The sequence below is a fragment of the Silurus aristotelis genome (assembly GCF_946808225.1).
Source record: "Silurus aristotelis genome assembly, chromosome: 11".
Classification (NCBI taxonomy): domain Eukaryota; kingdom Metazoa; phylum Chordata; class Actinopteri; order Siluriformes; family Siluridae; genus Silurus; species Silurus aristotelis.
In genome coordinates this window covers 23,858,495-23,880,643 of record NC_139584.1, presented here as the reverse complement: position 1 = coordinate 23,880,643, position 22,149 = coordinate 23,858,495, and the positions used below count along the sequence as shown (strand labels likewise).

General features: G+C 35.1%; 1 protein-coding gene across 3 annotated transcripts in view; it reads left to right on the top strand.

Annotated features, from left to right (window-relative positions):
- espn (espin) overlaps window positions 1-22,149 on the top strand; it is a 45,855-nt gene that overhangs the window by 22,316 nt on the left and 1,390 nt on the right. Inside the window, exons 8-13 of one of the 3 annotated variants that reach the window (XM_083554656.1) lie at window positions 1,104-1,262; window positions 3,990-4,206; window positions 10,286-10,431; window positions 12,521-12,883; window positions 20,314-20,393; window positions 21,318-21,329. In XM_083554656.1, coding sequence (XP_083410782.1) covers window positions 1,104-1,262; window positions 3,990-4,206; window positions 10,286-10,431; window positions 12,521-12,883; window positions 20,314-20,393; window positions 21,318-21,329 — 977 coding nt within the window. Of the gene's footprint in view, window positions 1-1,103; window positions 1,263-3,989; window positions 4,207-10,285; window positions 10,432-12,520; window positions 12,884-14,740; window positions 17,769-20,313; window positions 20,395-21,309; window positions 21,330-22,149 lie in introns of those variants that run through there. The other 2 variants (XM_083554655.1, XM_083554654.1) reach the window with 2 other exon arrangements.

The following is a 22,149-nucleotide window of genomic DNA, read 5'->3' as shown; positions in this document are numbered from 1 at the left end:
GCTAAGATGCTTTTTCTTTTTTGTTTTCAGTTATGATTTGAGTTACTATGTCTTTCCTGGCAATTTGAACAAATCTTTCTATTTTACTTTGACCACTGTTGTCAATGAAATATTTTTTTACCTGTAGAACTATTAATTGTGCAATGTTTTTTTGTTTTTTGCACCCCTCTGTGTAAACTCTATAGAGCATGAGCTCACCAGATTCTAAAATATTCAAACCATCTCAAATCCAGCACTGACAACCATGCTACGGTTAAATACACATAGATCATATTTTTCCCCTTTCTGATGTTTGGTGAAAACAATAACTGAAGCTCTTGCTTTTTATCTGTATGGTTTGATACACTGCATTGCTGCCACCTGATTAGCTGATTGGATAACTGCATAAACATGGTGGATGGATAAAAATGTTGTACAGGTGTTCCTGTATATTTGTGAAAGCACACTGACCTTACCAAGAGAAACACTTTTTATCTTTTTATACAGTAGGAAAAAGGTCAGAATGGAATAATTATAATTCAAAGGGAATGCAGAGAAATGACACAGGTCCAACCATATTTCCTCCACCCCAACCTGATTGGAGGAGAAATTTGTGTAAATTCAAATAACCATGTCAATGTTGATAAATTTTGTTTTATTTCATATGAAAGAAAAGAGACAAATGCAAATCCATTATGCCAGTTTTACTTGTCTTTTTTATATAAGAATACTGGATGTGAGGACACATAAATAAAAACAGTAACTCATGATGCTGTGCTACACAATGAAGAAGGCGGTAATTGCTTGATAAAACGATAATAGACTTTTTATTGGAAAATGTGATTAGTTGTAGAAATGCATTTAAAATATGCTTGGAATTGTGATGTGATTTTAATGTTACAATACCCTGACTTAACACTTTGTGCCTAAATATTAGTAATGTACACAAGAGAATGAGAAAAACTACAATCTTTTCAATCTGATCTGAGATATACGTAGAAGCTTTACTCATTCGATCAGATAACAAAATGGATGAATAGTGTACGGTTTCATATTGTAGAGCTCCGGTCCATCACTGATTATCACTTAGTGGTCTCTATTTTTTATTTTGTTTTTGGAACTAGTTGTCAGGAGGGGAAAACTCAGACAGACTGCGGCGGGTGGACTCCAACAGGAAGTCACGAAGCTTCAGTAAGCAGCCCAGCACTGGAGACTATTACAAGTCCCTGGGCAACGACATCACGGACGGGCAACTCGAGACAGAGATGGCACCCAACGAGGAGGTACGTCAAGAAATCTTCCAATTCCTAGATATTGTTTTGGGTGCTGTTTTGGTGCAAGTTGTTTTTACATGTCAAAAAAAGCACAGGAAAGCAATAGCAGCATTTGTGTTCCCGTGTGTTTTTATCTAACTAGCAGTTATTTTACAAATCCGTGCAAGGTGTGGCACAACATTGGCAGAACCTGGCTTTTAATCCACATATCACTTGCATTGCTCGATAAACACTGTGAGCTGTTTGCGCAGCTCTTTCATCGTGTTACATAATTCTGACTGATTTAGGGCCTTTTTTTAAAATATAGATCATCAACACAGAGTTACGCCCCATTTCCAAAACAAAATACGTGTCCTCTGGCCATTGTGCATGTTTAGTATGAAAACAAACTGAAATGGATATAAAACAAATAATTGTTTTCTGCAAATGAGTTAAGAAAAATACAGATTCAGGTTTGACAAGTTCAAATGCTAATAACTGGATTCTTCACTAGATTAAAAAATATTTAAAGCGAGTGTCCTTATTTATTAAATAGAGTAGGAACTACAAAATGCAATAAAATTCTCTCTCATGTCAGTTATTTGTACATTTTTAGTTTAATTAAAAACCTTGTCTTGCTTCAGTCCTTAATGCTTGATATTATAATCAATTTTATAATTAATTTTAACAGAAAAACAATCGAAGGTTCCAATCGAAGAGAACACCACACAGTTCTTGTGTAGTGCAACAACAAAGTGTTTGGCATTTTAATATTGTGAGTTTAAATCTTCACGATGCCACAGCCATCTGTAATTAAGAGTCTTCTCTGGTTTCTCTGGTTGGTGTGTATGCAAAAGAAGGCAGATCAAAGGTTTTTGGATGAGGAGCAGCTTGCTGGCTGGCTTCATGTCTCAGATCACTAAAGTTTTCAAATGATCAGTTAAGTTTTAAAATGCAGCAATGCAATGACATGTCTGGAGGTGTTAGCTCAGAGGATAAATCTCACGTTTACTGATCAGACCATTGGGAGTTCAAGCCAAGCTGCCACTCATGGGGCCCTTGAGCAAGGCCCTTAACCCTCTGTGCTCCAGATGTGATGTATTATGTCTCACCACAGCTTTCTAACTTTCCTGGGACGTGCCAAGAATTTTACTCTGCTGTAAAATTCATGTGACATGTACAGTATAAAGCATGTTTTTCTTCTCTTTATTTATTATCCTTGGAGAAATTTCATGACAGGTGGTTTATTTAACTGTAAATAAGAAACTGTATTTGTTGGACAGTGTAGCCAGCACAAAAATCTCCTTTTTATTCACAGATAAGACATTGATAAGAATCCAGTTCATTCCGGCTTCTATGGGCTTTTATAGCAGATATGAGTATGTGTTTGCTGTGTAATATGTGTAATAGAGCAAAGCTAGATAATGGGCAGAAATTTAAAGAAAGTGGGTAAGAAAATATCGTTGCAGTTTCTGTATTAATGTTATTCACTCATAACCAGTGCACACACAACTCACAATTGGCTGTAATCTCCGTTGAGCTAATTACATTCCCAGTAGGAATCCACCCTCTCCAGTGGAACCAGATGGTACTTGACATGTCCCCTGAGTAAAGACCCATTAGCCCATTATCTGCTTCATTCATCGTGACATGAAGTGAGCCATATGGTGGGAGAAGCGTGGGTTCAGTCATTGCAGGGGAGGGGAATAACATGCACGCGTCTGGCACATGCCACATGCGGGGGGCTGTGTGGGCACGTGCCACAGAGGAGGAGGAGGAAGGAGCAGGGAGGGGAAGTTATTAGTACCGTGACAGCTGGGGGTGCTGACAGGGTAAATAATAGTCCCCTGAGGGCAGGAGTGTGGAGGATTGTAGGGCTTAAGTCAAAACAGATGTCTGCTCATTCCTCCGAGTAGCTGATCGTCTTCACTTAGCTTTTGAACCCTAATGAGACAGCACGAATATGTGAGCATGGAGATGATTTAAAAAAAACTGAGATGAATGAGATGTAATTAGTATGATTATGGTTATTATATGTAACTAATACAGTTGTCACTTATGCAGTTAATTACTAACTTTTGACTAAGCAATTTAATGTATGAATAATAAATACATAAATACATACATACATATATATATATATATGATATTACAATTAATTACTAATATTGGGTTATAATTATTATAATAATAGATGATAATAATAATATTCATATTTCATTTTACAATATACATGGATAAATCTTTTTAGCGGAGTGCATTTGTTCAATCTAGCAAACTTTATGAGTGAAAACCAGGATTGTTCCTCAACACCTAATTTATATGATTCACACAGTCCTCACGAACATCCATCAATGGAAAGAATACAAAAAAAAACGTGATTAAAGTAATGTTACTTGAGTAAAAGCAAACATAAAAGTAATGATCATAAAATTGACTTAAGTGAATAAGACCTCTTCTGAAAAACTAGTATTTGACATTAAAATCACGTCTCTATTTGTCTATTGACACGTATGTAATTCAAAAAGTTTTACTGTCTGTCATGTTCTGTTGATCGGGGAAGGTAAAATACTACAATTACAGTAAACCATGTCCCCGAGTACTGAAATGAGAGTTTCCTTCTACCTCTGATAACTTCCATTCTCCATAAGGAGTGTTAGAGCTACAATGTGGGAGAAACTACTGATGACTCTTGGCTCTTGGTTTAGTTTGCCATGATTTGACAGTAAAATTATGGTGTTTTCTTTCTCCGTACAGGGTTCAGCTCTGGTGGAAGAGCCGGCTGACGCCTCCCCCGTTGTGGAGAACGGGATGGGAGAGACAGAGGAGCCTCCTGCACCTCCTCCTGCACCTCCTCTGCCTCCCTCACAGACTCCACCTCCAGCACCTCCTCTGCCTGAGGTCCCATCACCTCCACAGAGCACCAGTGCTCCTCCAGCGGCCTCCAACCAGCGCCGCATGTCCTCCTGCAGCAGTAAGTACTTTCTGACTCATTAGCCTTTGTCCTTTGTTTCCCGCCTGCTCTTTTTCACGCCATCCTTATTTAAATAGTCCTTCAGTCTTCTTCATTCTTTCTTTAGCTACATGTGCCTTCCTGTTGTGCATGTAGGGCTGATCATGTGGTCTGCTCGATTCGTAACCTGACAGCTGACTCGTCAGCATGGGGTGAAAGTGATGCTACTTGCCATTAGTTTAAACTGGAAACTTAGCATTTTGGACTACAGTGGTTTATCAACACAGTGATAAAATAAAAAAAAAAAAAAAAAAAACCAGTAGACCTGCACAATAAAGGACATTTGTCTCTGGTCTTTGCTGGACAATCCTTAGGTGTAAATGTGTGGGTGAACATGTGCTTGTGTTGCAATGGAATAACATCCAATTTATGCTGTATTCTTGTCTGGTGTCTGAGTGTTTGCAGGATAGGCTTCAGATATTCATGAATCTGACCGCAAAAGGAATGAGATTTCTGTATTTCAGTATTCCATATTTCTGTAAATATTAGTTTCATGTCAGTTACAGCATTAATATTTAGTAAATACTCTCTCTCTCTCTCTCTCTCTCTCTCTCTCTCTCTCTCTCTCTCTCTCTCTCTCTCTCTCTCTCTCTCTCTCTCTCTCTCTTACTTTCTCTTTCTTTTGCTCTCTTCCTTTTTGCCAATCGGAGTAATCCTGTGAGGAAAATGATATTCATTGTTTAAACATGGCAAACACAAACACTTCAGTTCAATATATGATGTGACCCTGATGTATGATCGCTCTGCTAACTTCTGTTGTTGTTTTTAATAAATTGAACGAGCCGATATTTCCTAATATATGGCAACACTTCTTGACGTGTTAATTGAAAATAATAAAAAAAACTTCTCATTGTACATTTTTATTAAGGTAATTTACTATTTTTAAATATATGTAGTGGAACCTCAATACTCGCGACCTTGACACTCGCGAACTCGATAGTTCGTACTTTTCATTTGGAACTGTACTTTTCATTTTGGACTAAAAGTAACTTGCAAAAAATCTGATAGTTCGCGAGAAGATGCGAGTGGCTCGAAAGTTTGGAGGAACATTTCAAAACAGAGTTTGTACAAATATTTTTTTTTTAAATGTAACAAAAACTATTTTATTATTGTATTATTCATTTAAAGCAATAAATAAAACATTTATGACCAGTAATTTATAATTTATGTTGAGTTTACAGTACAGTACATGTACAATTCCCCTTGAAAAAGGAACCATCAAAAGGAGAGTCAAAACCTCGCGATTTTTTGTTTCTCGTGAGGGTCATAAAACGTAACCACCGCGAGCATCGAGGTATATATATATATATATATATATATATATATATATATATATATATATATATATATATATATATATATAAATATATATATATATATATATATAGATATATATATATATATATATATATATATATATATATATATATATATATATATATATATATATATATATAATCATTTGTTCCGGAATTAAGCATTGTGTTCATTTATTACATATATAGCTTATTAAAGATTGTTATAAAGTTATAATAATACAAACCAGATAAGATCATCCAGAAATTTGTAAAACCTCTGCAAATTGTGCATTTGTCTGTAAAAGCAGTTGTATTAGTATTATAGAAGTGTTGGGGGAAGTTCTAAGAATGGTATTAGTCCTTTAAATTCAGAGCTACTCATGCATTTTAAACCACATTATTCAATAACCATTATGAATTATTCATGAAACAAAGCGAAACTGATAGGAAACAGTATGTAGAAGGGAGAGTAAAGGGTGTTAAGTCTTTACCTGGTGATGAGCTCTGGGATTTGAAAGGTTTAATGATGTAACAATGCAGTATGTTCAATTAAAGCACCATTTTAAATATAAGTAATAGAAGCCTAGATTCAGACTCAAGTTATTATATGTCAACTTCACTTAATATAATATGATATAATATAATATAATTTAATATAAAATAATATATTGTTTTCAGGGTGCAGAAAATATACTTTTCTGCATATTTCCATATTAAATGTTTTTTTTTTTTTTACCTATGAGTTTGTTTAAAAAAATTACTTAATGTCAATTAATTAATACATTATCTAAAACATTATCTAAAAATCATCCAAAATATTTTTGGGAATTATGTGATTATTCACAGATCAGGTTCATATTTATGTCACATTCAATCTTTAAGACTTATTTTAATTCATTTGTACCATTTTTGCTAGTTCAGAAAACAAATGCAGCAATAGCACTGTGTTCTTCTTTCGGTTTGTGTTCTGTAAAAAGATCGAGCAGTGACCCCTTTAGGTTACTGTCTGCAACATATTTGATGTTAAGAAAAAAAAAACAGTCAGGAGACAGTTGTAAATATTTTAAAGATTTGCCCTGTTGCCATGAGAGCAGCCTGGCCGAGCTTCCCAAGTATCCGTTTACGAATTAATGCGCGGGGTCTATCGTTACCTCCAAATCAGGTTTAGTGTTATCCCATTTGTGTAATTGCTCGTCTTCCAAGGGACATCAGCATCGGAGCATTTATTTTAGGATTATGTCAACAAAATACCCTGCATTGTATAGCTGGTAGCGCATTTGTGTTAGTCAATCCATTTGTTCTGTCCAAACATCTATGCCTTAAACAAATTTGAATGAGGACCTGAACAGGATGTATACACAGGCTAACAAAAGAGGCCTAATGCCTCAGGGGCGGCTGTGGACAAAAGAGCCCTCTGACAAATAGATTCACTGGTTACACATGAATCTAAGGACTTATATATGCAGTGTATGCAATTGTGTAATACACTCTCAGTGTACATATGCACTCAAATAGATTTTTTCTGTTTGAGATAAAGGTTTAAGTGTAAGATTTGCTTAGTAATTGTGATGTCGCTTTCACTAGTACGTTCTGAATTTACCATTAGACTCCACCCTGAACCCCATGTCACCACGTGTGATGCATTTGCCAAAAAAAGCAGTTCACACATTTTTTATTTTATTTACTAATTTTATTTTTGTCCTTTTTGTGTTTTTCACTCTTCTCTTATTCCTTTTCTATTCATTTTACCTCCATTCTGACTTATCACTTCATTTATCACTTCCCTGCTGCCACTGTCTTTCTGTCACTTGTTCTGTCATTTTCTTTCGCTTGGACTTTAACTTGTTTTTTTTCTACCGGTGTCTTTTTTGGCCAAAATCTTCTTTCCTTCTATGTGGTCACTCTAAAGGAGAGAATCTCTCCTCTGCCTCCTCTGTCACTCCTGCCCCAGAATCACTCCGGCAGAGGAAGAGTAAGTATTCATTTAACCCTCACCACAGAACTCTGTCCTGTGTGTGTGTTTGTGGGTGTATTTATTATATATATATCCTTCCTGCTTCCTGTTCACCTGTAAACTTATTTGGATATGTTCCAGCATCATGGTTGCATTCTCTTATAGCCAATAACTCTGTTTGAGTGCAAGGAACAAAACACATTGGAGCAGTGCTGTTATAGCAAAATAATTAAATTCGGGATGTTGTAAGGCAACCTGATTTACAGTTATTACCTATAACTATTTTTCTATAACAGCATGCTCAAAGTGTTTTATTCCTCTTATACCACAGCAGTTTGAGTTTTTACGAGTTAAAGAATGACACGTCATTCAAATTAGTTCCCGTTATACATCATAGCAGCTATAAAGTTGCAGCTTTATTAAACTACCTTACATAAAACTTCACCATATTGAATATTATTTATTTCTAAAGTGTTTGTGTGACTCATCTACAATACAAGCCAAGTACAAATACAGCAGTACTGTTGCTATAAAAAAATTATCATGTATTATAATGGGAATGTTTATATTGTAGCTGGAATCCCTGTCAGAGCTGCTGTCATAGAAAAATAAGCAACAAATAAGAATTTAGTGTTCCAGCGTGCTGTGGTATACAGAGGATTGTATTCTAAAAAATATTATGTTTTTTAGGATATCATTTTAATATTTAAGATGGACATTTTAAGAGGCTTTTGTTGATATGTTGGTTTAACTGTCTGGCAAAAATAATAAGCACGGGGAGGCCGTTTCACGTATAACATGACATGCGGAGAATTTAGATATGTACATTAAATGTAAGCAATTTTGGTCTTTGAACACTGCAATCATGAAACTAATCATATAAAATAATCCGTATACAATTAAAAATAGTGTTTATTAGTATTTGTATATAATTACAAATACAGTGTCAGTGCTTTAAAGTGCTGAATTCAAAAACTGGGCAAAATGAAAGAAAAAATAATAATAATAATTCTAGAATAAGCAACTAATTAAACTGAATTAAAACATTCAAGTACAAACAAGGTTTGAGAAAGATTTATATATATATAAATATGTGCATATAAGTATTAGTACATTCTTGTAACCTTTATATTTTCATGTTGTTATTTATTCAAGTGTGTTATTTTAAGCACGTTGTGAACTAAACCACAGTAAAACAAAAAAAAGGGTACAATGGTCTGTAAACATTCAGTGGATTAATATCAGAGCACACAGGCTTGGTGACTGACCCCTTCCTTCATCCCTTTGCTCTTGTATCTCTGTATCAGTACTGTCTCTATTATAGCACACACATGAGAGCAAAGTAAGAATACTGGACTTCCTTTAGTTTTAGTAAAAAACGAGTCAAAATCGCACTTATAGGTGCTTGAAGCTGAAGATGAATCAGGACACTAAGGCTGATGGTATTGTTTATTGTCACTGGCATGCATATGTATATATATATATATATATATATATATATATATATATATATATATGTATATTTGGCATGGGTGTTTGCTTGTGAATATAAGTGTAAATTTCATATTAGTTTCCTTTCTGGCCTCCGCAAATTTTCCTCATAGTGCATTTTGAAAGGAAGGTAGAAAAGTGAAAGGCCACTGAATAGGCGATGAGAGGATGATAGAAAAAAAGAGAACGATTGCATGAGAGACCGCAGGAAAGTGTGTGAGAATATAGAAAGGGGAGTCCAGGGTGAGTGACTTGAAATCCATTTCCAATTTGGCAGCGAGCTACTGTCCAAGCTGATTAGAGCTGATCTCTTTAGAATTTAGAGCTGTGACGAGCCTGAGCGTGCTATTTTTTTTTTTTTTTTCAATCATTCCCTGTTGAAAGACATGGAAGCAAGGGTTTGCAGCATTAGTGATGTAAGAACGCCATTGTTCCCAAGGACAGCTAAACCGAACTCAGGTGATGTAGAGTATTGTTTGAAGTTATATAACATCAGGACTGTAAATGCTTGCTTCTTGTTTGGATGAAATTGTAGAGGTAGAAAAAGTAAGTATCCGATTCCAGCGTATGTTTTTAAGGTAGATTTATTCACTGTAATTTGCTTGTGTTTGATGCTAATTTAAATTTTCTTTATAACCTCTAAAGCCTTACTCAAGAATGTACAATGTAATATGTCATATGGTTACATTTACGTGTATGACCTGCTGATCTTTCATATAATACCCCAAAATGACTAGAAGATAGTTGTTCATTGTTTAGTTTGGTATGGAGTAAAAGTTACAGACAAGTGTCTTTTGTTTTTAAAAATGGAACAAAATGAATTATGTGATTAAAACTTTTTGTAAGCTGATTGTGCCTTAATCCTGCATCTTGCACCAAGATTAAGCAGAATTTGATTCTGTGAGAAAATAGATTTATTATAACAGTGTTGTTTACTTTTAAACAATTTGCTTTAATGGCTTTTTCCAAAGCAAGGATTTTATTTAATGTTTAAAAATGTATAATTGAATTGCACAGGCGTGTCACATGTTTAAAACCTTAATAAAAACTTTTTGCCATCTAGGAGTCTCTTTTTTTTTAAACTTATGTTTAAACTAGTTACAATGACCTCTTTCCATTAAGTAATTTTACAATCAGACTATGAAAGTGATAGATAAGTCATAAATAATAGTGCTTATTATTTACATACTTTTATTTTTGTATGTTATTAAGCTTTATAAGTTGTAGATGATGCATTCTCTCTTTCCCTCTCTCACACACATTTTCCTTTGACTCACACTTCCTGTGTTTGCTGTAGGCACTAAATCCTTCAACATGATGTCTCCTACTGGCGATAACTCTGAGCTTCTGGCTGAAATTAAAGCCGGGAAAAGCTTGAAGCCCACTCCTCACAGTAAAGGCTACACAACCATTTACTCCAGCAGCGGCTCTACAGCGGATAACGTAAGTGCTGTTCTGTCATTAACTACAATATGTCCAGGATAGAAAATACACAGTGACTAGTTTCAGAAATGTGTCAGTGTAAATAATTTCATATGCCATAATGAACCATCAAAGCCTCTTCAACATTTCAACAGCTGGCGAAACATTTCTTTGTACCAGAGTGTATGTTAATGAAACGCCAGTAACTTGTACATGCACGTACCTGCACGTGCACACAGCAGCTCATTTGCTTTCAGTGACACCCATAAAACTCAACTCGTAGAGAGCAGGAGCGAAGAGGACAAAACAATTTTCAGAGGCAGAAGTTGATGTTATTTTTACTTATGGTAACACCAAATCAAATTTTATATCATATAGTCATTTTTTTTTTTTTATCTATATAGAAATTAATGAAGTGTGATACAATACAACCAAATACACCCAATTTTTCAATTGCCATTAGATTTTATATATATTTAAAGAAAAAAATCTAATCTATTTAAATTTAACAATGCTATCAATCAAACTGCAGTAGCTCCTCATTAGTTGTGGGATTTAAAGCCCATCATCAACTGAGGTTTTACATTAGATCATTTCCATACATGTATATTTACTCAAACCGAGAAGTTCTAAAAGGATATGAAAATGTTTCTGAACTTTCTGGCATATTTGCTCCTATGAGCACTTTATGAATAAATTCATTCTTATGCAGCTTGTTAAATAAGCTTGAGGTGTCTATAGGCTGGCTGGTTTGTCAGTTTGTCATCTCTGTTGCACATATATGGTGTGTTATTTGAGGAACACAGTAAAACACAAGGCATAGGCCTTTATATTTTATCTGGATGTGTCAGATATAGAATATAGCAGTGGTCCCCAACCCCCGGGTCAATTGGTACCGGGCCGCACAGAAAAAAATACATAACTTACATTATTTCCGTCTTATTTATTATCTGATTCTGAACGATGTTTTATTTTGGAAAATTACTGGATTCTCTCCACCACATCTGTCTATGACTCACTCTTGATGCATGTCAAGATGCTTCCCTAAGTCACATGTCTTAACTACATCCACTACCTTCTTAAATGTGCTGCTCCGGCCGCTAACACAAAATACATTACCGCTAAATTGAAACCCCCAAGCTAGCAAAATAAACAAAAACAACACAGTAGATTCACGTTTATTATAATATTTAGAAAATACCAGTTTTTATGGTCGTATCATTTTATTGTGTTGTATTTATCCGCCACACCTTAAAGGTGAAAATATTGTCTGACATTGAACCGGTCCGTGGCACAAAAAAGTTTGGGGGCCCGCTGGAATATAGTACGGTTTATAATATATTACAGTTTTCACACAGCAGTGGTGTGTGTACACGGCTTCATGGATACAGGACAATAGATCACAAACACAATTGGGGCACAAAAGGATTAAATGGGAAACTTTAATCCTTTTCCCAAAGGGAAACAATAGAATCAGTATGACTAATTGATTTATAAACAAGAACATGAGGAACATGGTATATAAGGAATCTGGAAATGGTAAAAGGAACGAAAGCATAAAGAGAGTGGAAGATGATAGGGAAAGAAAAAGGGAATATGTCAAATATTAGAATCCAAAAATGCTATGCTGAGAATGATCCACTAACTAAATAATGAATCAACAATAGGCCTAGAATTAATTTTGCAATGCCCTTTTTTTTCCTTTTCAACCTGGTCCAAATAGGGTTCCATAACAGTCTTTAAATGTATATGTATAATGGGTGTACCGTACCATACTTATTGGTGTTTAATGGGAGAGAGGGGTAGGTGGTAGCTTAGTGGTTAAGTCATTGGACTTTGCATCCAAAGTTCAAGAGTTCAAAACCCAGCCACATCAAGCAGCCACTCCTAGGCCTCTGAGCAAGGCTCTCAACCCCATAGCTATTCAGTTTTATAAATGAGATAAGATGTAATTCACTCTGGATAAGGGCGCCTGTCAAATACAATAAATGTAAAGGAAAAAAGTCATTTAAGAATCCAGATTTTTGTGCAATGATCTTCAAGATAATGTGTACAATTTTAGAATATAATTCAATTATATTTCTAATCCTACTGTAATTTACCTTTTCAGGGAGAAAGTCCAGCGTCACCTCAGTCCCAATCTGAACCCCAGTCGGAACCCCAAACAGAGCCCCAATCTCAGTCGCAGTCACAGCCTCAGTCCAATCCAGTCCAATCTGCTCCAACCTCCCCATCTACATCCACAAATCCTTTGACTCGTGGCAATGTGAGCACATCACAAAGCTGCGATCAGCTACCGATTGTGGTCAATGGCAGCGGTGGCACTGTTCAGGCGCGCAAGTCCAGTGTGGATATAGAGTCCCTGGTGCCTACCCACGATGAACAAGGCAGAGCCATTCCTGAGTGGAAAAGGCAGGTGATGGTGAGGAAATTGCAAGTGAAGATGCAGGAGGAAGAGGTGAACAAGAAAAAGGTAAGAAAATGGCTAAACCGTTTAAAATATATATATTTTTGGAAGATAAGCTGAGAAATGGTCTTTCCTTTGCTTATAAATATCTATAATTATAGAAGCCATAGTTTACATGAGCCTGTGTACTTCACATTCTCACTTTCTCAGCTTATGCAACAGCTGTTATTTTTTGGCTCCGATCTTGTACTAAGGAGCCTAATGGGTGTGGATGTGCGATTTTGCATGTTGTGGTGTGATAGAGTGCATTTACTGTCAAACCTTCATCTAAAATCATCTCACATTAAATAATCTCTGATACAAGTTCCTTTTAAACCATGATATTTAGCTTTCTTGTGTATGATTGAGGCTTAAATATGTAAAATGTCTCATGATGTAACTTGCTGAACATTTAAGACTTGTTTTTCACAGCAGTGGAATAGAATGTGTCAAGAGATGCTGGGATTAGTTTCTTTAATCTTTTTTGTGTGAACCTCTAGACTGCAAAAAAGCTATTCCAACTCATAACCTTAGTTGATATAGATTTGCTGCATTTGGATAATATTTACATGTGTTAGATGAGAAAGAACAACTCTTTTGTGGGTTCACATAGGTTTTTTTTTTTTAAACAAGAGCATGTTGTGGTCATCAATTTGCTTGTAAAAGCTTCAAATGCATTCATTCACCTGTATGATGTTGACTTGGTCTGGGATGTGACAGACACAACATCCCAGCTCTTTGTAAATATGAAAGTAAACACACCTGTCATTTGCTGATGGGTTGTCAGGCAGGGCTTAATGTCTCACATGTCTGATAGAAGAAGCAATTTATCGGTGCGCATTTTATATAAGACTCATCTGACTAGCTTTAATATTAACAGCTGATATGTGATCTTGATCAAAGACCAAATAGGAGACTTCTGCCAATAGTTCAAGGATTATAAAGAGTTAAAGCTTAATAGGCTTTGAAACAGGAGGCAAAATTTGCAAATGCATTCATCACAACTTCCATTTCTTCCCTAAATGGTCGAGTGGTGTGAATCCGCATCTGCACTTTGATGATTTTTTTTTTTTTGTCTTTTGCATGAGTTTTTGTGCTGTTTGATTGGACAATGACTTCTACTGTGGTGTGATGCAGTATTCACTTTGGGGCTGCTGTGACCATCCCAAGACAATTTGAAATTAAATCAATATTGCTTTTTTCTTGTGAAACCTAAGATGTAGGTATTGGTGATGGGGCATGACAGCTCTAAGTTTTTACATGAGGATTCAGTGGTGTGATGCAAGGTGCCCTCACACTGCATATTATGTCTAAATCTTGGAATGCAGTTATGTCTGTCTACTTTTCCCCCTATTTTCCAAAATTCATGTCTATGTTTTCAAAATCTATCAAGGCCAGTGGTTGTCAATCAAGTATACTAGAAGCACCTGTCATTCCATAAACGTTTACATGTTCAATCGAGGTCATTTGACCATCATGATTGTAGAGCAACTGAATTGCTAGTAGATTGGACTAATAATGTGGAATGACTGCTTAAAGGCTTGGTTCATAATCCAGACTACAAATTCCAAATAGGTTGGATAAGCATTCATGTTCAATAGGAATTTAATAAAGCTGTATTTTAGCCTAAAAGAAAAAGTTTATCCAAATAAACATGCAGTATTGCGATCGGCAACCTCAGCAACTGCAAGTTGCTATAGGTCACACTGCTTCAGCTCATCTCAGCCATAGTAAAGCAGCTACCATTGCACCACTAAATCCATGTAAGGTTTGAAATGTTTGGTGTGAAGAAGCATGTCTGAGAAGCCTTGGACCAACAGACTGAAGGACAACCTATCCTTGTGTTTTTGTTCCTCTCTGTCTCCTCCTCTGACTCTACTTTAGTTTTCTACCAGTGGATACATTGAGGCACGAGACTGGCATTACTCTCATGCACACAATGCTATACTGGGTCCATTTGGAGAACTAATGACTGAGGATGATCTTATTCGCATTGAGAGACAAATTGAGAACCTACAAGTCATGCACAAAGTGACAGAGGTAGAAAAAGAGTTAGAGCAACTGGAGAAGGAATTACATCAGCTTCTCCCTGTGTCTGCTGCCCTGACCCAGGACCACTTTTCTGTCAACCCCAAACAGGTCCATGGGCAAGCAGAGGACCTTCCTGCTTGGTGTAGCAAAATTTCTACACTGCTTAAAAGCATGGCCATCCTTCTTGCTACATTAGGTGGTAAGGAAATTGACATTTTGGAAATGATTAATCAAGGACATACATGTGAAAATCTTAAAGGTGGGAAGGCACAGACAACATCCAGTACCTCAGGAAACATTGGCCGATCACAGTCTTTCTCAACTCGAGATGAGGTTGAGAAGGAACTCAAGCAGTGTGGTGTGTCAGTGAAAAATTTGAAGGTCAATTATGAGATGATCCAGAGCCAGTCCAAGTTTGAAGAGGAAAAAATTAACCGTGTATACAAACGGAAGAGATCCTTGCCAGTGGTGAGTGAGTGCAGTTATTCCCCAGAGCCTAACCTGGAAGATGAACTACTTTTCACACTTTGTGATATGAACACTCAAGGCATTAATGGTCTACCACCAGAGCAAGATCCAAAATTGCCATTAGTAGATGAGCCCGTAGTAGTTCCATCATTTGTACCTTTGACATACAGTAGACCTAATGGTGTCCCCCAGACAGGCATGGACAATTTTGCACCCCCTTTTCCTAGTGACACCACACTAAATGGAAACCATCTCACTCGCAGCCTTGAGGTGCAGACAGATCTGAGCTATGTTCAGGAGTCTATTGAGATGCGAAAGGAGAGAATTGTGTTCTTGTTTCTGGAACACTGGAGAAAGTACGCTATGACAGAGTCTTACAAACCCAAGTACACAGGGAGAAGAGGAAGTCAAAGAGTAGGTATGGATGGCTTTCCCTCCTTGGATAACAATAACCAGTTAGAATTGAATGGGAATGAAGATGACCAGCTCCTGCACTTCATGAAACAGAGACAGGTAGTAGGGAACCTGCTTGGCCACTGGAGGACCATTATGAGCCAGGTACCCTCACGTCAGATCCGTCGGCTTAGTCGTGCTCAAATGATCTACTGGCCTGAGCATTTTCTCCCTCATATAAATGGAGCACCAGTCCATTATGATAACCTGACCCTTGATCTTTTCATGCTTGGCTACTTCCAACTGCTTGAGATGAATATGTCACGTAGTGAGCGGAAATTCAGACACTTGCTTTGCTATGAAATGTTTGATCGAATTGGCAGTCATCCTTGGGAAGTGATTCGTGAGTTTCACCGTGAAGTGATGGAAGTCATTGAGAGGGGAATTTGTGATTGGTCAGATGGCTTTGAGGACATCAAGCTGAAATACTTTGGCGACACTACAGAGGGGGGAGGGCTGTTGGAGAAAACTTTGATTGACTCACCAAAAAGAATTCAGCAGATCTTAGATTCAGGCCTGGGACCCGAGACAACAACGGAACAAGAGTCTCTTGAAAAGACTGAGCAAAATGTAACACAAACAGCTGCATCTGACAACATGCAAGTTTCCATGCAGGAGCCTGTACAGGACACAGCAGACAATGTTTCAAAAAGTGAAGCAAACTCTACAGAGAAGATTACTGAGTATACCATACTGGACAATGATCAAAATGCGAAACAGCCAGAGAACCAGACAACCACACAAGTGACAGTTGAAAAAACACTGCCTGAACCCTTAAACGGACACGCTGAGAAGCAGATTCCAGCAAAAGATAATGAAGAGCTGAATGAGGACTCAATAAAGCTTATATATGATCTTAAAGAGTTTAGCAACGAGGATATAATCCGATACATCGAGCGAAGCTTTGCTTTTTGGAAGGAGAAGGAAGCAGAATTGTTTGATATCTGAACAATGGTTGCAAATATTTGATGAAAAAAAGAAATATACATGAAGCCTTCAGATGAAGCATGTTACTGGGAGATAAAGGTCTGTCCAGACGTAAGAGTTTGGGTTAGAGAAAAAGAAATCATAGATTCTGTCTTTGACTGATGACTGATTGAAAGCAGGCTACTGTTAAAAAAATACAGAATCCATCTAAAAATAATGTTGGGTTATTGGTATTTAAGGTTAGACTTTTTTTTGTTGATCTGAAGCTCGAATGTATTCTGATTTCCATATGGAGCAAGAGTAGAAGGTCCTCAGTCAAAGGCTTTCTGAAATATTTGGATATATGGAAGTAAGGAAATATGGTTTTGTGACTCTTGGTTAGATTGTAGTTATTGGATGATGGTAGGCCATGGTCAATGTTTAAACACATTAACTTTCTGTTGTATTTCAAGAGAATACAATCATAGGATGTACCATCTATGGTCTAGTGCAAATCAAATCAGCTTCACTAGCAAATGGGCCAAACAGGAAAAGGCTGGATATGCGGGCCAAGCCACAAAATATTGTAAACAAATAACTATAACATTGGCCATAATATAGGCCTAATATATAGTAGATTGGTGTAAGCTGCATTCATAACAGTGTATTGAGATTAGCTCTTTCTTATTTTGCTAGTTATTTTATCCATAAACATAACATATACTTGAGACGAATGTATTTTTCATCCTTGACCAGCCTTATGGCTATTTTTTTTTTTTTTTTTCATTTTTATATGGGTTTAGCCACTGATGAAATAATGGCACCAAAACGTCTACCCTGTGCTACAAAAACAGAGTAAGTTTATACTGTGATTATACTTTAAAATGCTTTTTGGTTTGTAGTAAGGAGCTGGTATCTTTATCAAGGTGAGTTCGCAACTAATGCCTAATGTTTTAGGATCAGCTGTGGATTCAGTGTTATACCGACCAGGATATTAAAGATGATTGCCTGTAGATGAATAAATTGACGCATGATTATTTATTTGATTTTTTATTCAGACTTTCTGTATTTTGGAGAATTTAAGGCCCCACTAATGACCAAATAACTCAAAATTGCTATTGTCATTTGAAGATCACCAGCAGTTTTTGTAGTTGCCTTTAAATTATCTTGTTTTGCTTTGCAGATAAACTCTGAATAAATAATAAAAAAAGATTTTTAAACCTCTTTTAAAGCTTCAGTAATCACACCATTCAAGTGTTTGTTGCTGGTTATTTTGGATTTTGATGTTTGGATGTTTCGGATGTTATCTTCGATTTATTAGTTTATTGAAGTTTGAAGTGTTTTTGACATCAATAAATGATGCAAGGTGTTTTTCCTGCTAATGTGTCTTTCCTTTGTAATTTAATTTATATATGTCATTCTTGCAAATCGTTCATACACAAAGTGAGGGGAAATACATATTTAGACACTTATGAATTTGTTCTTTAATATATTTCCAGTGCATTTATTCTGTTTAAATTTACACACATAAATGCTACAAAAACATTCTCACCTAATTGAACCTGATGTCATTATTAAAAACTTGCCTTTGGTTAGATCTAATACTGATCATGGTGAAGGTGTTGAAGCTTTCTAAAGTTCCAGGGACAGTATTATTAAATAACAATTGAACAGAAAATGCTACGGAGCAATAGCAAAAAAAAAAAAATGTGTATATATATATATATATATATATATATATATATATATATATATATATATATATATATATATATATATATATATATCAACAGTTGCAAAGTCAAATATTAGCAATAAAATGCACAGCAGTCATCTCCATTTCCATTCACTATATAAAACACCTCAGCTATAAAATGAAACACAGCAATCCACATCTAGAAGCATTTAGACAAATCAGCATGTTTTGGAACAGTTTACTCGTGTTAGATGAAATAAAAAAATCAAACTATTTGGTAATAATTCATCATGTTGTGTTTGTAGAAAGATAGATTGTGCATATGATTCCAAGAACACCATACAGAGGTGAAAATATGGCAATTTTGGGCAGCTCCTATGCAAATTATAATGCAGCAATACATCACCGTCATCAAAAGAAACATGTATGGTACCAGGGCATGATAAAAGTGTTTAATTCTCATTGTCCGAGAAAGTGACCATGGGAAGAAGGCAAAATGAAACAACCCTAAACGTACAGTAAAAATGACTGAAGAAAGATCTGCATGGCATAGCCAAGCGCCATTATATTTGTGTCTTTAATCCCATGTTAAGGGATGTAATAAGACATAATCCTGATATTTGTAGAGGATTTTAAACCAAACTACATTTTACATCTCAAAGCTGCAATTGCTAACAGTAGTTTGCAAAAAAGTCATTAAGATGTCTGAATATTTTCCACTATCAATTTCTTTTTCATTTTTATTATAATTTTTTACATCTTTGTGCTCATAGAAACTGTTTTTCTTTTTTCATATTTCCAAGGACCGTTTATTGGTTTATTTTGTTATAGTGGTGAACATTATATACAAACATATTACATTTAAGGGACCAAGAATTCAAGTCAGCTCTCACCTAATGTGTTATGTGGGTGGAAAGTTCATGAATAGAAGGTCTTATGGCTTCAAATTTATACTATTATAATATTACATGTAAATAATGTTTATAAAATAAATCTATAGTGATATTATTTTTATGGGTTCAAATGGATCCTGAGGCATACTTGGAAAAAGTTTAAATTAAATTATGATTCTATGAATCAACCTCTGAATCTTCACCTACATTAAATTTGCAATAAATTTCATAATTGATTTGTTTTTTTTTTCTTCAATTATAATTCCCAGGGGAGTATTTAAATATTAATTTGTATATTAGATTACCTACATGCTGTAGTCTTCCAGTAAAATTGCTTCTCTGGAGCAGATTTAGAGTAACTGATACTCTTTAAAGGGTAGATGAGAAGCTCAAAATGGCCACCTCCTGCCCTGGCCTCTTGTTTCAATGTGTAAGGCTGGAGGAGATAATGTTTCATTCCGTGTGAAGACAGAACTGTAGACTTGAACTATAGACTGTAGTGGAATTTGGTTTCAGGTCCTACTTATCTAATTTTCCCTCATGATTTTTTTTTGGGAAATCTTGAAACCTGAGGGTATACTATGTGTGATTTTGTTAAAGGTAGTAATGAAGTCATTTATATTTATAGTGCACTTAATGTGCATAGGAAAATCTTATTAAGTAACGTAAGATATATAAATTAAAATTATATATATATATAAAAGTTAGAAATAAAAGGCTATATTCAGATAAAGTACCAGTTCTTAAAAAACAGAAAAGGCAAGATTTAAAAGTTGTGCAGAAAATAAAGTAGTTTTTTTTTTTAAAGAATAGAAATGTTTATAACTTAATTTATGTTCTGCAGATTGGTTTCAGTCTTTATCATGTTAATTTATCACTTGTAGCATACCATATATTAATGCTGGAAAGGTAATATTGGTTTTCCAGAAGCACCTATGACTAGCATTGTAGTTGATTGAAGTGATGTTTCACTCACTGACCACCACAGCTTTTGTCTTTTTGTCTGATAGGCTGAGGAGGAGGAGGCTCGGCTTGCTTCCATGCCTGCTTGGAGAAGAGACATCATGAAGAAAAAATTGGATGAAGAGAAGTGAGTATAAGCAAACACATGTTATGATAAGCGAATATTTAAAAAAACACAAACATTGAGTCCTACCCTAAATGAAGTATGAAAACAAAGTATGAAGCGAATTCATATGAATTCACAAATTCTGTAAGTAAAAATTAAGTTAAATTAGACTAGATTAGAATAGCTTTGTAGTCAGGAATCATTTCTTGACCATGCTCTGCTGTTTTTTTTTTTTGGTTTTTTTTTTGGGGGGTGGGGGTTTATATGAGTAGACACATTACCAGTAGAATTCTAAAAAATGATCTGACAGAGATTCACACCACACAATTTAATATTTGTATAAAACAAATATTATTAAAATGTAATTATTTGATTAAAAAAAAAAAAAATATATATATATATATATATATATATATATATATATATATATATATATATATATATATATATATATATATATATATATATATATATATATATACACATTTACTTTACTTTAAGAACTTTTGCCGATACGAACACACCTGTCCTCAAAGTGAAATTTGTTCAGAGTCAAAATAATTGACCGTAAAGCGTCTACAAGATGCGCCCTGGATTACGGCAAATCCATTTTTTTAAGTAAATTGTTTAATTAATTTTTATAAATTTGCAAAAACAACATAAAATGTTATTTTATATAAAAAAATACAAAGTACTTTACAGGATGTATTTACATCATTTTACTTCAAACTATTGAATATATATTTTGGCCCACGCAAGAGAACCACAGTAGTAAACTCCTGTAGCCGTGCATTCTACAGACTACACTTATGAGGCTGGAAAATCTCTGTCGGTTTGTTGAAGTTAAAGTTAAAGTCTTGTGTGGTATCTCTTACTTTAATACGTTTACTATAATTTATAAATGTCTTATTTCCAATGTCTTTTATGTACCACCTGGACGGGCAGGGAGCAGAAAAGGTAAGCTATTCACAAGATGGAGAAGTGATAAATGTGCTAGTGCTTTATTTCTTTTCATCTGCTTGCATAATTTCACATTAATCATTATCTTTAAACCTGTTACCAGTTTTCTTCTATTGATCCCTCTCTCTCTCTCTCTCTCTCTCTCTCTCTCTCTCTCTCTCTCTCTCTCTCTCTCTCTCTCTCTCTCTCTCTCTCTCTCTCTCTCTCTCTCTCTCTTTATGTATATATTCATAGCCAGTTATAGGCAGTCATTTATTTTAAATAAGTATTTCAAATTTAAAATAAGATTTTGTAATTTGTAAGATAAGAGAAATTAAGATAAGAGAAATTAAGATAAGATAAGATAAGATAAGATAAGATAAGATAAGATAAGATAAAGATAAGAGAAATTAAGATAAGATAAGATAAGATAAGATAAGATAAGATAAGATAAGATAAGATAAGATAAGATAAGAGAAATTAAGATAAGATAAGATAAGATAAGATAAGATAAGATAAGATAAGATAAGATAAGATAAGATAAGATAAGATATACCTTAAGTTATCCCACAGTGGGGAAATTTCTCTCTTAAAGCAGCAAAGAAAAAGAAATGCAAATATATAAAAGAATAGAGACATAATATAGTATACAGTATATACACAACACAATGTATAAATACAAAGAAGAAAAAAGAGACCACGAGTAAGTAGTTACGCTAACAGACATATTGCACACAGGTAATATTGCACGGTTTTAAAATTAGTGTTATTGCACATTACACTTGTTGAAAATACTTTGTTTATTTTATTATTGCAGTTAAACAGTAATAACAGTGTC